Below are 15,121 nucleotides of genomic sequence, written 5' to 3'. Positions count from 1 at the left end.
TCACAAGAAACAAATAAAGAATGCACACAATCAGCAGATACAGGTTTCACAAACCCCGAACAGCCAGGCTGCAACAGAACCCCCATGTGAATTAACATCATGGTACTCACTTCCAACTTTGAGGTTGACCCGATCTTTGAGGTGCCACGAAGACCCCTCGTAGCAAGAGTACTGTCCGTTGTGGGAGAGGTCCACGTTCCGAAGGACAAGGTGGGAGCCATTGAGATGCGAAGGGTCAAGGTCAGTGCTGTTGGCTGTCCAGGTGACAGCTGTCTCCTGGTCTACCGAGCCACACGGTATCGTCACGTTGGTCCCCAACTGCGCATAGTGAACGTGGGACTCTGGATTGGAAAGATAAGAAACTAGTTATATGTCTCTGTGGGGCAGTGGTGAGGATGTGGGACTTACTACTTCAGGAACAGCAGAAGGACTTGTGTTTCCCACAACCAAAGATAAACATGTAACTTCTCCAAACTCTATTGCCGCACTACAATTTTTCATGGGACGAAAGGAGGAAATCACAAAATTGATAGGGAGTGATCACATGAACCAGGCTTAGACAGCCCCATCCAATCATGTTTTAAATTCTGCTTCCTAACTTTTCCTGTTCTGATCTCACCTGGCTTTTGGCAGGGATGCCTCCAACCGGCCAACCAAAGGCCAAGTTTGAGTTCAACCCAAGTCTGGGGCTGGGAAGGTAAGATCCCTCCGCCCCCTTCCTGCTCTTCAACTGGGAAGAGAAAAAGCCTAGGGATGGGATAAAGCCTCTGCCGTCACTTCTGGTGATTTCTCCACCCTTCAGAAATGGCAGGTGGTGTCTCTGAGTGATGCCTTGTTTTAAGGAGGGGACCACACATTTTAATGCTCTTGCAGGCAGGTGGTTTTCACTGCTTTCAGGGGGACGCACGTTCAGAAGCTGTTCTGAAACTCCTGCCTAACTTTGCACGTCCAAACTTCGATTATGATTATTTTTCTTCCTGGATGCAAAGGTAAGTCTACACAGTTTAGTTGTTGTGGAAGTAGAATGACTCCCTGTGTGTGTATATGTGTGTGTGTGTGTATGTGTGTACATATATATGTATATGTATATGTATATATGCATGCTTTCAGTGGCATCTATCAAAGGAAGTTTAAAGTTGTATACCTCCTCTCCTCTGGCTCGGCTCACGATCACTCCCATTTCACAGACCGTGGTGCCACACACCAATGAGGGAACAGCAAACATGCAAGCTTAAAGATGCGCAGCCAGCAAGAAAAATGGGCGAATTATTGGGCTAAAGAAAAATTCAACCCAGAAAGGGGTGGGCCCAATACCCCAATAAGAACCAAATACACAAAAAGCCTCTCATCCAAGATGCCCATCAGGGATGCTGCTGAGGGGGTACCCAGAGATTCTGCCTGTTGGCAGTCGCTTTGCTGCCCACAAATTCCTTTACAAGAGTTTTGATAAAAAGCCTTCCACAGTACAGCAGAGCGCCAGAGCTTCCCCAAAGGACAATAAATCTGCATTCAGCCTCCACCTCTACTGATGGATCCCATTAGCCAAGTTAGCACCCTGGTCACTAAATGGATCCATTTCTGTGATCTGCCACTCAGCAAGGGAAGATCAGAGTGAGGAAGAAGTCAGAAGTCCTGACAATCCACTGTGTCCTAGGTTAGATCCCTACAGTATATTTCCAAGAAGTGAGTGCCAGGCGTAACTCAGCCCGTCCCTGATCACACACATGGTGAGGTCCTTCCTTGTTGGCCCGATCCACAGACAGACTAGGCTTCCATCTGTAGATGCATCAGGATGTCACAGTTCCTAGTTTTGTGGCTCAATAAATGGGAAAAAAGGTCCTGGAAAGGATGTACAGCCAAGCCAAGTGTCATAAATGCTTGACTAAATACGAATGGTCCTTTAACGCATCATTTTTGATGACAGAGTTGGACAAAGTTAGCCAGCTTCTCTTGCAACTCAACGGTTTCCTGATCCTCTAAAATGTGCAGATGGGGACAGGCAAATCATTACCTCTGAATAACCTTTATTTGTGTGCTTTTGTTGACCTACAGCAGAATTCCTTCAGTTTGGCAGGGCGTGACCTCTTTTCGACAAAAGCCGGGTTGACTCTATCCTGGTTTAGTGTGTTTATCCGAACAACTAATAAATCTGTATCCTTCACCGGAGCTGCTGCCAACTGGGGGCTTGCTCCAGCTGTGCAGCCTCAGTGCCTTTCACTCCAGGAATTCTGGAGGAATTCTGACCAGCAAGAGAAGGAAGAGAGCTGGAGAACAACCCAATGGGGGAGCTGACTCCACAGGGACAGGATTTCTGCTTGACCTAGAGCTGAACCTGGACAGCATTCTTGCATGTCCAGTTGAAGGCCTAATCAGAGAGTAGCTTGGCCATAGTCACACGATCATGGGGATGTCTGAGCTCCTCTCACCTGCAAGTTCCCACCTAGATTATTCTGCACAGCCATCTTTTCTTCCCAACTTTTGTCCAGCTGGCCCAGAACAACCCACTTGGCCTCTTCTGGACTGAACCTGCCCAGCTGGACCTCTCGGAGCCAAGCCACCATCCTTCCCCTCTTGGTAGAATGGAAAGAGCACCACACAACATAGTCTCCCCTACCCTTACAAGAGGCAGATTTGGAAACTTCCAAAGAAATGCCAAATTTGGGTGGGAAAATAAATTGGTCAACCACCAGTTCCCAAGGGGGAGACACAAGCAGGAGGAGCTTTCTGGGGAGCCCACCCAACTGGAATGAGTAGGCTTCCTTTGCCTGGGAAGACTTCTCACTCCTTTCTCCCAATGGACGCCCGTCTGAACACAAGATGAAACAGCGCTCAGCGCCTTTCCATATCTCAGGGACGGGGCCTCTTTTCAAACCGTACCATTCCCTCCCTCCCTACTTACCCCACCAACCATCAAAGTTTCATGGCACTTGCTTTACAGTTGAATGTGTTTTCAGCCCTTTACAAAATATTTACATGTGTATTTAATTTTGAGGAGATGCTGTGCTCCTAGCCCTTGTCTTAAACCGTTTGCACATTTGCTTTCTGCTTCTCTGCGAAAAACACCCGAGGGAGCCTCTGCCGCCCTGCACAGCCCCAGCTTGGTCAGAAGATCGGAAGAGACCCCTCGCCAAGGCAGGGCACCTGGTGGCCGCTTCTGCGCTGCCTCTCCCCAGCAAAGCAAACCTGTGGCTGGCAGGGATGGCCCCTAAGCAAAGGCCCCTGCTTGCCATTGGGGCAGGGAAGTTTGTTTACTGATGTATCTATTAAGTTTATACCCTGCCTATCTCACTGTATAAGTGACTCTAGGTGGCTTACAGGTAAAAAAGGATTTAAAAATCTTACAAAAAATATAGAAAGTTAAAAAGACAGAGAGAGCATACTCAATGCACCAAGCACCCGCAGGGCTGCCTACCATTCCTGGACCCCCAAGCTAGTTGGCAGAGCCAGGTCTTGATGCTCTTCCTGAAGGCCAGAGAGGGTGGGGGCCAACCTCACCTCCGGGGGCAAGATATGCCTCAGGGCGGGGGCCACGGCAGAAAAGGCTCTCCTCCTGAACCTGCCAGTCGGAATTCTTTAGCCAATGGGGTTTGTAACAGGCCTCTCCTGCTGGACCAAGTTGCCCCCATCCAGCTCCCCCTGGTCTGTCCTTCCCCAATTCCCAGCTGGCACTGTAGCCCTCTGCTTGGGATCCAGTTCAGTATTTTGGGGAGGTGTGACTGTCTGGTCCCCACCTCCTCCACTTAGAAGGAAAGGCCTTGGAAAGAGCTTGGAAGATCCCAGGCCAGAAGGGCCTGGCACCTGACTTGGGGTGAGGGACCTTGACGGGCACATCTTGTCCTCTTTGCTCTGATTAATGAAATCGCTGTGATTGCAAAGTGCTCCCATCATGGGCAAATCAGAGGATGATGGGCCAGCGACAGGATACTGGGTGGCAAAACCACACACCCCTTCATCAGGGCCTTCAGCTGGTTTCTTCTCCGCATAAGCAGTGGATGCTCTATTTGTGAACTGTCACCAGATGCACAGAGATCAACAGGCGTCTGAAAAGTGCAGGCTGCAAACCATGTGATTTACAAATAGCAGGAAGAAGGCTCTCTTTAGGCGAGGGGCAGGCTGAGGAAGGGCTCCCGCAGGGCCCCTCGCCCACTGTTGCCATTAGCTCCTCACAAGCACTTGCTGGACATTTGGATCTCAGCCTGATGTCACAAACTGGGGGATGACACCCTTTCTGTGGAGAGCAGCCAAGCACCCCAATGAGCAGAGCAAACTATCAACAGGGCTACGTAACCCTAACCCTCTAACTGGTATCTCAAGGTATATTGCCTTTGCATGTGGAGGCCTGATTCCTTAGCAGGGCTCATGGCACAATTTGGTCACCTGAAGCCTCCATTTGGCCTGTGGAGCCCCGGAGAAGCCCACCCCCCCGGTCCCCAATCTGCTGCTGTCAGTCAGAAGCAGATCGTAGTTTTTCAGGACCCCGAACATCTGGCCTCACTGGCTTTGCCGGTGGTGATGTATTACGACCCTCTGTGCAAGCGATCCAAATGCAACACAGACATGGAGCAATGCAGTGGCTGTAAGCCTGCCTCCTCCTCCCCCTTCCCCCCTCCCCCGGTTAGATACGGCCAGGAAACTACAATCTTGTGAGATTGATTTTGCCCAACTTACAAGCACATCAAAGCAGCTTAATGGAGGATCAGTGGTTGAACGAAGGAGAGAGAAAGGTGAAGAGGAAAAGAGAAAGCCGTTTCCTGTTCACTCCTTGTTTGGGGTCTGTCCATATCATTAAGCTAAAAGTAACAGCCCAAACAGTTGCACTGCCAACTACGAAGGGTGTGCTGATCGGGAATCATGGGAACTGTAGTCCAACTGCACCCGAAAGCCCTTGGGTTGGGACAGGTGCTCTAAGACTTCTTGGCATGAGATGATGGGCTGCAAAAATCAGAGCCCCCCCTCCCCCAGTCTGGCACCATCTTCTGGGAGTAATGCAAAGTACGTCTGTGACTCTGTCCTTGCAAAAATGGTCTCTGGGACCAAATGGATCCCAACAAAACTTGCAGAGCAGCTGAAAGGGTGGCGGTGTGGGCAGTGCCCCAGGGAGGCCCCAGGGATACAGCAGGGGAGGCTGTAACCTGGATGGCTCCCAGCATGTCATGCCACCAAAGCAAGAGGGGGAACTAAGGCGGAGGAACGCTGACACAAAGACCACCTTAATTTTTTATTTTTTACTCTCAGTCTGCTAATAATATCCATGCCCAAGTTCTGGACCAAGAAAATAAACGGACCTTTTTCTGGACTTCATCCTTCCTAAGGAAATTCAGGCACATTCTGGCTTGCAGCTTTTACCAGCAGCCCATAGAATGCTGTCCCCACCTTTTTGGAAAGGCAGTTTTGAAACAGCAGGTGGTTGACCGTGTCTCTACCACGACAACCCTCCCCCAGCCATTCCTGCAGGGGAGGCGGTGTTTGATCTGCCCTGCTGGGATGTCCTTCCCCTCTCTCCTTGTGTTGAGAGATAAAAGGGTTTTGACTCAACTTGCTTCTAAGAACCGACTGGGCTGAGAGCAACCACCACCCTTGGTGAGACGAGTGTGCAAACCATCTGCCTTCAAAACCTGGTCGATTCTGAAAACATGCTGTAGCTCCCTGGTGTTTATCTCAGGAATGTGGCCCAGAATCTCCCCACTTTTGATACTTCCAAATTAGAAATAGAACAATGGGTCTACATTAAATAATTGCACTCTTCCAGATTAAGTATTTGCACTCTTTTAGAGTTCACAATGTCATGGTATGTGGTAATGACCTTGGGAGATAGGGCAATGAGAGGCAACCATGGGAACAGTCAGATAAAAGGCAGCTGAGCCCACAGCGGGAATGTGGGTGGGGCAAGAGGTTCGGAAGGGATCCTTCCTAGTTTTTGGGCTGTAAAGGGGACGGGGAGAGGGAAGCACTTTCAGACTCGCAACATTCTGCTAATGTAACCTTACAATAAAGCAGAATTAGCTCATCTGGTCATGTTTCCTGTCTGGTCTACCTCCAAAGGCTGACATCACATAAGAAAAGCCATACAAAGGGCCACTCACAAGACAGTGTTTTGCTCACCCACACTGGCTGAGAATTTTGGAAACTGTAGTCCCGACACATCTGGAGGGTATCAGGTTGGAGACTGCTGCTAGGCAGTTAAAATCAAAGCTCCTACATGATCTCTTCCAAGCTTCTAAGAGCCTTTCTTCAAGCCTGCATCTTATCACTCCTATCTTCTAAAGGTCCTCCTGGCAGAGATCATGGATATTGCAGCCCCAAGCGTCTGAAAGTAACCAAGTTCAGGGAGAGGCTGCCTTAAGCCTTTTTTCAGAGCAAAGGGCCTCACATTCTGCATGTGTCAGGCTTCACCCCATAGGCAGGACTGGAACCACTTACACCAGAAACCCACAAACGTCTGATAACTAATCATCGCTGAAGAAAAGTTAGCAAACCACATCAAAAGAATCTCAGCCCTGCTGTATTTCAGGAACAAGTCCTCTGTACAGAAACGAGGTCCCACCCTACACAAGAGGGGGCTGCTAGGCCCCTCTGCTGGAGCAGGCTGGCCTGTTTCCACCCCTCCTTTGTTTTCGCAATGGGTTTGCTGTAATGTCCTTTTTTACCGATCGTGTGACAGCCCATTCTCACCATCTGTCCAGAAGGAAGGATGAGATGTTCTCTGCAGTTCTGGGATCCAGCTTGGACTTTGATTCAGAGTGGACCCTTCTCAGAACCCACTCTTCAATTTCCTTGGTGACTGTGGGGGAGAGGTAGTGTATAGATATTGCTAAAAGGTAAAAACAAAACCTGAAGTACTTCCTATTGCTGGAAATGCCAGGTGATTACAACATGTGGGCACTCAATCCCACTGGGGCCACATGGTGCAACTCACGGCAGGTGCAAGGGGTCAAACAGCCTACAGCCTGCAAAAATATTGAATTAAAGTAGGTGTCCATAACTGGCATCGGCTCAGGTCCCCACAAGGCTTCCAGAACGCCACAAAAGTTGCCACAGCATTGCAATTTTTAATTAGCAGAAGGGGGGAAATTATTAAACATGTGGGAGTAATCATATGAACTGTATTTAATTACTTAACATCTAATCCTTTTTAAATTGAACTATACCAAGTTCAGTCACCTCTGGGAGTGGGGTCCCTGGCAGGCTGTTCCAAGTTGCAGAGCTCCAGTGAAAAGCCAATGGGGTGTGAAAGTGAGATGGATGCAGAAAAGTATAGCTGTGTTCCAGATATGTAAGAATGCAAGAGTCAGCCTGAGTCCTACTTAATCAAATCCAGCAGCATCCTTAAGGTCATCCAGTTGGACGTTTCCTTGTCTTCTCCACTTGGGATTCTGCTCCTGATCTTTTATCAATCCATACCAATCCTTCCATTGGATGACAGACTTGGTGGAGATGGCCCTGGCTGCCATAACCATGGCTTAAAATGACCCCCTTTTTTGAGAGGAAAGAGATGTGATTAGGCGGCATCAACTTTGTCAAAGATATGGACTATCCAGGTTTCATTTGCTCATCGAAACCTCCGTTGGTTGGCTGAAATTCCCAGAGTCAGCAACTCTGCTTTCTTGACAAGGTAAAATGTAATTACAGTGAATGTTAATTAAGAGAGAACAGATGAGAGCTAAAGGACTTCCATCCACTTAATCATGGTGAGGCAGTCAACAGTTTGACTTCTGTTTACCACCCAAATCAGGGGTGTCTTCTCTCAGCATGTTTCCTGCAGGGAGGGATTCATTGCATGCCTTTGCAAGCTTCTTGGACCCTCCCTTCTCTCATACTGACTAGGACCCATTCACACAAGCCTCTCTACATGGCCAGGACCAGGGCCTTCCCCGGGATGGACTCTCTCTTTCTCTGGGCAACCCAGAGTGCATCATAAGAGGCTTCAAGGAGTCGACAAACCTTCCCCGGGGGGCGGGGGGCAGAGTTCACAGTTCCATTCCCTGCAAAATCATTGGGCACACCATGAGAATTTCCATGGCTGTTCATCAGCTGCATGGCAGGGAGCAAAAATGTCCATGGGAGTGGCTACAGCAGCAGTAAACATTCATTTACTAAGAGGGGTCCAGTTGTGCTCGGCTCTGGAACATCTTCAAAAGTTGCCACCCAGTTGCAATTTTTGGGGGTGCTGTATTTGAGCCAAAGTGGGCAAAGATGCTTCAGGTGTGGATTGGGTCTCCTCGCAGTACCCACTGACAGCGCCTTAAAGGAGCTTCGCTTCTCCTGGGTTTGGGCTGGCCTGCCAGCAGACAAAGCAAAGGTGCCCACGATGACCTGAAGCCCCTTTGCCTGGTTCGGATCTGACCGCTGCACACCTTTGCTTTAGTAAAGCTCTACTTTTTGGAATTTGAGCCCTGGATTTCAAAAAGTAGAGCTTTACCAGAGCAGTGTTCAGATCCAAACCAGGCAAAGGGGCTTCAGGTCATCATCAACCTTCTCTCCACTCTTTAACACAGGCACAGACCCACAGCTGCCCGGCCATTTTGAGGGCTGCAGAGGGACACGCTGGAGATGCTCTTGAGTGTGCACTTCTACTGCATTTCATTTTGTCACAGGGAGAAGCCTGGTTTGCTGACATGACTGCTCTCTCCAGACATGTGGAGAGAGAGCGAATGAGCGAGCAAGGGAAGTAGACGCAAATGACCTTTTCAGTTTGGTTTCCTGCTTTAGACAGCCAGGAGGTGAAAGTGAGAAGAATCCACAGCCAGGACATCCCCCCGCTCCCCCCACATCTATCCTGCTTTCCCGTGCTTGACACCCTTCCTCTCCTGCCTGCTGATGGGCAAGGCTACTGTACCCATAGTGTGAATCTTGGGTGGACTGATTAGCATGAACTTCAGAAGTGCCCCCCACGCCAGTGCAAAGAATTGGGGGATGCAGAAAGAGCCCACAGTTGTAACAATGCAAACAGATTATGTGGGGCTGAGGCAGAACAGACACTTTACCTGCACCGCAGGCAGAGGGGAGGGGAAGTGAGGGGAGGGGGGAGTCAGGGACCCCCAAGGGCTGCACCAGTTGCCAGATGTTTTCAGGGTAGGCACTGGAGGCCACCTGTGCATTAAATCAACTCTAGTCCACCTCTGAACCGCACTAAACTTCTCGTGTAGACAAGCCCTCAGTGGGGCAATCCGTTAGGAGAAATCCATTAAGGAGGAAGAGCTGCATTCTGGTGGGTGGGTGGGTGGCTGGGTGGGGGTCCTCTCAGGAAGAACAGCAGAGATAAGACCCCACGAGCATATGGCCAGGGGGAGAAGAGAAGACCACAGCTGAGATAACAGCTGTTTTCATGGGAGCAGGTTTTGATTACCTTTTTCCCCCCGTGGAGGCCACAAATGCTGCATATGAATCATCTGCTAAAGCCCATCAGGAAGTAAGTTCAGCCCGGAGCAGTAACTTTGCTCTGAGCTAAATGCATTTCCACCCGTCCTCCAGTCAGCAGAAAACTATCCCGACATGCAAATGGCTGTCCCCAATGCCAGCTCCACTCCTGCTTCGGTTCCCAGTTGATATCATTGCTCTGACCTCCCTCTGAGGAAGCCTAAGAGATTTACACACTTGAGGCGGCCCTCGCACGGTGTAGGCTCAGCCTTATTTCATCCATGGAGTGGGGTGAGCTGAAGACAACCCCACGGGGGCATAGCAGAAAAAGGAGGTTGCCAGGGCAGGATTGGGGCATGGTTAGGGGCAAGGGGGGAAGGCCCAGGGTCTCAGTCAGCTAGCTCCCATTCAAGCTTTGCCTTTGCACAATTGGCAGCCCCTCTTCCTGTCCCAGCCACAGACAGAGAGGGAGAAGTGGGCTGGTGTAATGTGCTGGCCAAGCCAGTTCAATGGACCCCACAGCAGGAGAAGCAAAGAGGAAAAGGGGTTCAGATGGGGCGGGAGTTCCAGAAACCGGAGATTTGAGGCACAACAGTAAGCCATTAATAAGAAAAAAGGAAGTCAGCCAAAGTCAGAAATGTGGGTGTGCAAAAAACTTCATAAAGATCTGAAAATGAAATGAGGGAGGGAAAAGGGAGGCTCCCAGGATTCCTTCCAGCTCATTTATTCCTTCGTTCATTTATAATTCCAATCTCTAAGGGTGGCACAGGCTGCATCTGTCTTTTCTTCTGTGTAGCAAAGTAAGGTGTGCCCGGGGAAGCCCCAGTGGGGAGGGGGCTGCAGGCACTTTGCCTGGGGTCACATGAACAGGTGGGAGAAGGGGGGGCTCAGGATGGAGCCGCTGCCAGTCCCCCGGGCTGCTGCCCTCTCACAGAGATGCTTTGGAAGAACTGGGGCAGGGTGGATTTTGAGTCCTGAGCCCTTTCACACCATTTCTTTCTGACATTCCCACATTGAGGGATGGGAGAGAATAAAATGGATGCATAAAAGAAACAGGAAGCTGATCAGATCCCCAAGGAGAGGACAGAGAGGCACCTAAACTTAGAGCAAAAACTCAAGAGCAGAATTTGGTGAAGGATGCTAAGAACAATGAAAGGGGCTTCGTTAGGTATATTCCAAATAAAGGGAAAAGGAAATATTCAGTACCCAGCTACTCAATGAAGACTACTGTAATGTGCTAACAGGTAGCAAGGAAAGGCTATTCGCAGCAGCAACTGTGGGGTATGTGTGTGTGTGTGTGTGTGTTGTGTGTGGCCATCTAGCTGATTTTGACTCCCCCATGGATGCCCCTAGTTATCCAGCTTTGTCACACTAGGGCAGGGTGAAAATATAGAACTGAAGCTTCAGACTGACAGAAATGCAGGCAGGGAATACCTCTCGACTTGGAATGAGTTTACATCTCCAAGGTGGTGGGCGAATTTGCGTAAGATTCGGCCAAGCCCTTATAAACGATCTGAAGGTTGGTGAATTGGTGACATGCCAGAGGCCTGGGCAGGAGCAAATGAAGGCCCTCTCTTCCATAACGGAAAAGGGAAGATCAAGCCAATCCCAAACCAGATTTTAGAGCGAGCAGAGACTGAATCAGCATCAATTGGCCCAGAAGAACAAGGAGAACAACCACAGTACATGGACGCCCAGCTGGCTGAAAAAACATTATCCAAAATACTCATCAAGAGTCCTCCTTAACTTGGAAAGCAGCATCAAGAGGGTGCCCCAGGGTCCATGCTGGTCCTCTCCTCTTCAGTATTTTTTATTACTGGCTCAGAGGAATCGCTGGAAGGCTACATACCTCGTTTGCAGAAGGTATGACACTGGCAGGATGGTTAATACCTTAAAAGGCAAGAATAGAATTCGGAATGATCTTGTTTGGGCTAGAGAAATGAGGGCAAAGAAATGAAGGCCCTTCTATTAGGGAGATGTAAAGGCAGACGCTGGACAGCCATCTAACTGGGGTGCTTTGATTTAAATCCCTGCAGTAGGCAAAGGGTTAGGTACAGACAGCCCCTTGAGTTCTCTGATTCTTTAGTACAGTGTTTCTCAATCTTGGCAACTTTAAGACGTGGGGACTTCAACTCCCAGAATTCCCCAGCCAGCCTGGCTGGCTGGGGAATTCTGGGAGTTGAAGTCCCTCCGTCCTAAAGTTGCCAAGGTTGAGAAACACTGCTTTAGCAGAACAGCCATGTCATTCTCCCAACTCTGCAAATCAAAATGAGGGCACTGAGTAAAGTTCCAGGGTGCTTTGCAACCCCCATCCCCACTGACTCCTGTATAAATCTTCCTGGAGCTCAGGGGAACGGGAGAGCATGACCTGGGGGTGGGGGGCTGTTCTCCATCCTTCAGGGGGAGGGCATCTGCCTTGGCTCCTAGCAACTCAAGACCCACCTTCCTTGCTGACTCAGCCGGTCTACTTAAGCCCACAAGAGTTTACTTCCTGGGGCTCTGCATCCTGTCAGCTTTGCATCTGGGATGGTCACCTGGAATTCCACACCTGAGCCAGGGCCCCAATTTGCAAACACTTTTGCTGCTTGCAGGCTTGGCCCTCCTGAATGCCTACCTTGTGGTGACTCGTTTCTTAAGAGTGGACAGGGAGAGGAACAGCGAGTCAGTCCCCCACTCCAAAGCATAAAGAAGCCCACGGGGAGCCCCAACTCTCTTCCCTCTCTTTGGGCTGGAAGCATCCTCTGCCCCTTTGGCTCTTTGCCTAGAAGAGGACTGGGCAGCTCCCTGCAAGTCAGCACAACCTTGGCAGAGGATTTTCTTCCATCAGAGGACTGGACCAGTGTGCCATTCCCCCAAGGGCGAAAGAGCTTCCCAGCCCATGTGTCCGCCACCCACAGCCTGGCAGCAGCCCAGAAGCTGCTGGTGTACATGGAGCTTCACAGACGCTCCCGGGACTGACATCAAGCCCATGTGTGGATGGCTGGGTGCAGGGCTCATAAAACGAGGTGAGTCCTGAAGAGGGCTAAAAACGGCATCAAGGAGAGCAGGTGCAGAGCCACCTTTCCACGTTCAGGTTTCCGAGTTTTGACAGGAGCAAAGGAAAAATCAAACATGACATCCTTCCTCGCTGTGGAGGACGCTGGTGGATCAAACTGCTTGCCTGACATTGAATTTCCTATCAGCTCCAATTTTCTTCAAGGAAGAAACTGCTAACACTCAGGCCTGCCAACAACATCCTTCCTCGAGCCCCCTTCCCCTCTTGCTTCATGGGCTTGGGGCGCACGCATCCTCCTGAAGGAAGGGATAATCTGTGCATGCTTAGCTGTGCTCTCTTCGGGCCATTTCTTACCATTCTGGTCTAAACTGTGCTTCTGGAAACAGGGCAGTTCCTAAATAAGGGCCTGTTATTTATGCTGTGAACCCATAAATGTCCAAACATCATCAAAGGAGAGAAATGCAAGTTTTGGCCTGGCAAACTGTTTGCATTCTGAAAGCTCTGCTGGGTTTTTGTTGTTTTCTGAGCTTGGTTCTTTTCCTGAAGATGTTTGGGTACCAAGTTAGATAACGTGTTGTAACAACCAGGCTCAGAAGATGCCACAAACCCTGTAGTTCCACCCTGAGCTACCGAGAGCCTCCACTGTTGGAATCCCTGGTGGCCGCCCCTCGTTTCTCTCCTTCACCCCGACCTGCTCATCAGCAAAAAACAGAAAAGGAGAACCAACAAATAAAGCCCCTAACCCTGGGAAAACCGATAAACTGAAAAGCCAGCCTTTTCGGTCCAAAGCCTGCCAGTTCTTACCTGGTTATTCCATGTCCTTCCAAGATTCTTAGATCAGTCAGTTCTAAGAACCCCTTTAAAACACGGGAAAAAACCAGTATTAATATAAACATGATTGTTCTTTCATTTCCAGTTTTCACTCTGTAGATTTACCAATGGCAGCCCAGTTGGCTTTTTATCCCAGAATAATTAATATTATTTGAATGAGCAAATACCAGCAATTCAGGCTAGAAGGGCATCTTTGCCTTTCCAATACCCTCAAAGGCATCAACTTCCATCTTTCTCCTGGCCGAAAGGCATTGAGGTGAACAAAATATGCCAGTTGCAATTAAGCAAACCTGGGAACGTCCAGTTCCTTGCTTAACCAGCCCCTCAGCCTGTCTGTGCAACCGCTGGGCTGTGGCGATTTTGGCAGGCAGCTCTAAGAGGAACGCAGCACATTTCCTGCTCAAGTTCGTTACAGATTGTCTCAGGGCAGAGATTGGGAGGGATGAGGGAGGAAGCAGAGGAGTCCATAGCTGAAGTAGGTCGAAGAAGATCAGTGAAGGTAGGAGAAGAGATAGAAAACCTGCAGGAAAGAAGATTGCCCCCTTACGGAGCTACCCTGGGTATCTTAGCCCTGGCACAAGGAGGGCTGCGTCCTGCAGCGTTGGTCCAAAGCACCTCCCTTCCTGTTTGGCTGACATCCTGAGAAAAAGGACCCCGGGCTCCCTGGCTGGAGGGACCGGGGGAGCCAGGGGGCTCCGAATCAGCCAGAGCAGCCTGCTCTCTTTTAAGGGGGTTCTACAGAAGAAAGGGTCTGCCAGGGACCTTTCCACCAATCCGCCAAGAGAGCCACGAAGTGAATGGCTGTCTCCTGGCTGCAGACACTGCTCTCCCTGCCTGCTGACATTTCCGCCTGCACAGAGACCGGCAAAGGAAAAAAGATGAGGACTTCAGGTTGTTCTTTTTCCACCAGGGCTGGGCTGGGCTGGGCGGGCAATCGTTCTTTTATGAGGACATTAAAAGGAACCTGCAGAAAAGGACTGCAGCATTAGAGAAATTGCAGAAGATCCACTGGGTCCCATCCAAGACAAGCTTCTTCTCCCGGCCATGCCAGCACTGGGCCCTGCGGCGCAGCGGCTTCGCCACGGGTGGCTGCTCTCCTTTGGGGACCGCTCAGCCTCCTCGGGGCCACGCTGTGGCTGCTTTCTGAGCTGTGGCTCAGGGGTGTGGAAAGCTCATGGTGACGTGGGACTCGCGTGCCTTCCCCATCTTTTGCTGTTGTTGCTGCTCATTTAATTGCTGTTAAAATTCCTCCCCTGGGTAGCTTTGCTGCCTGATTGTGAGTTGTTTTTGTGTCTGGTGTTCTGTCACTTCCATAAAAAATGAACACACACACAGGCACACACAGAGATCTCCATTAGGCAGTGCTAAAAAAAGGAGTCCAGGAAAAGAAAATATTTATTTTGAAGAGCGAAATTAATCTCATGTCATACAAAGAGTGCCTAATGTAAAAGGGGGCAGAAAAAGCCACCTTTTGCTAGGAAAAGGAAGGGAAATATTGGAGCGCTGTCTGGGTCAAAGGGAGGCCCAGATGTGCGAAACGCATGCTGTTGGAGGGAATGTTCACGTGAGGCCATTTTGGGGTCAGAACACATCTGGCCCACCATGAATTGCTTCTTGTTCTTGTTTTAGACAAACTATGTTTGGAAACACATAAACTATCATTGTCTGGAACATTCTGATTGGCCCATTTTGGGGGGAAATACAGGATGTTTTGGACTTAGATTAAACTGACATGGAAGGTTTTGCGCATCTGGGAGGGATGATACCCTCACATCTGGCACAGCAGCCTTGCAAGTGCTGAGTTAAGGTGCCTTAAAGGGAAGATTCAGAGCTGGCACTTGAGGAAAGGAAGCTACGAAAATATTTTAAAAGAGCAGAAAGAACTTATCGTTGCTAACTATAAATCTCCTCAATGGCCAGGCTGCCCACCTGATCCAC

The 15,121-nt window shown here is 49.8% G+C and overlaps 1 protein-coding gene across 3 annotated transcripts in view; it reads right to left on the bottom strand.

The window, feature by feature from the left end:
- CNTFR (ciliary neurotrophic factor receptor) overlaps positions 1–15,121 on the bottom strand; it is a 320,553-nt gene that overhangs the window by 109,095 nt on the left and 196,337 nt on the right. For all 3 annotated transcript variants that reach the window (XM_063295908.1, XM_063295909.1, XM_063295907.1), the window contains exon 4: positions 111–341. In XM_063295908.1, the coding sequence (XP_063151978.1) occupies positions 111–341 (231 nt within the window). The remainder of the gene's footprint in view (positions 1–110; positions 342–15,121) is intronic.

The sequence above is a fragment of the Candoia aspera genome, chromosome 2, assembly GCF_035149785.1.
Source record: "Candoia aspera isolate rCanAsp1 chromosome 2, rCanAsp1.hap2, whole genome shotgun sequence".
Lineage (NCBI taxonomy): Eukaryota > Metazoa > Chordata > Lepidosauria > Squamata > Boidae > Candoia > Candoia aspera.
Note: the sequence above shows the minus strand (reverse complement) of the source record. Positions and strands in the feature narration are given on the sequence as shown.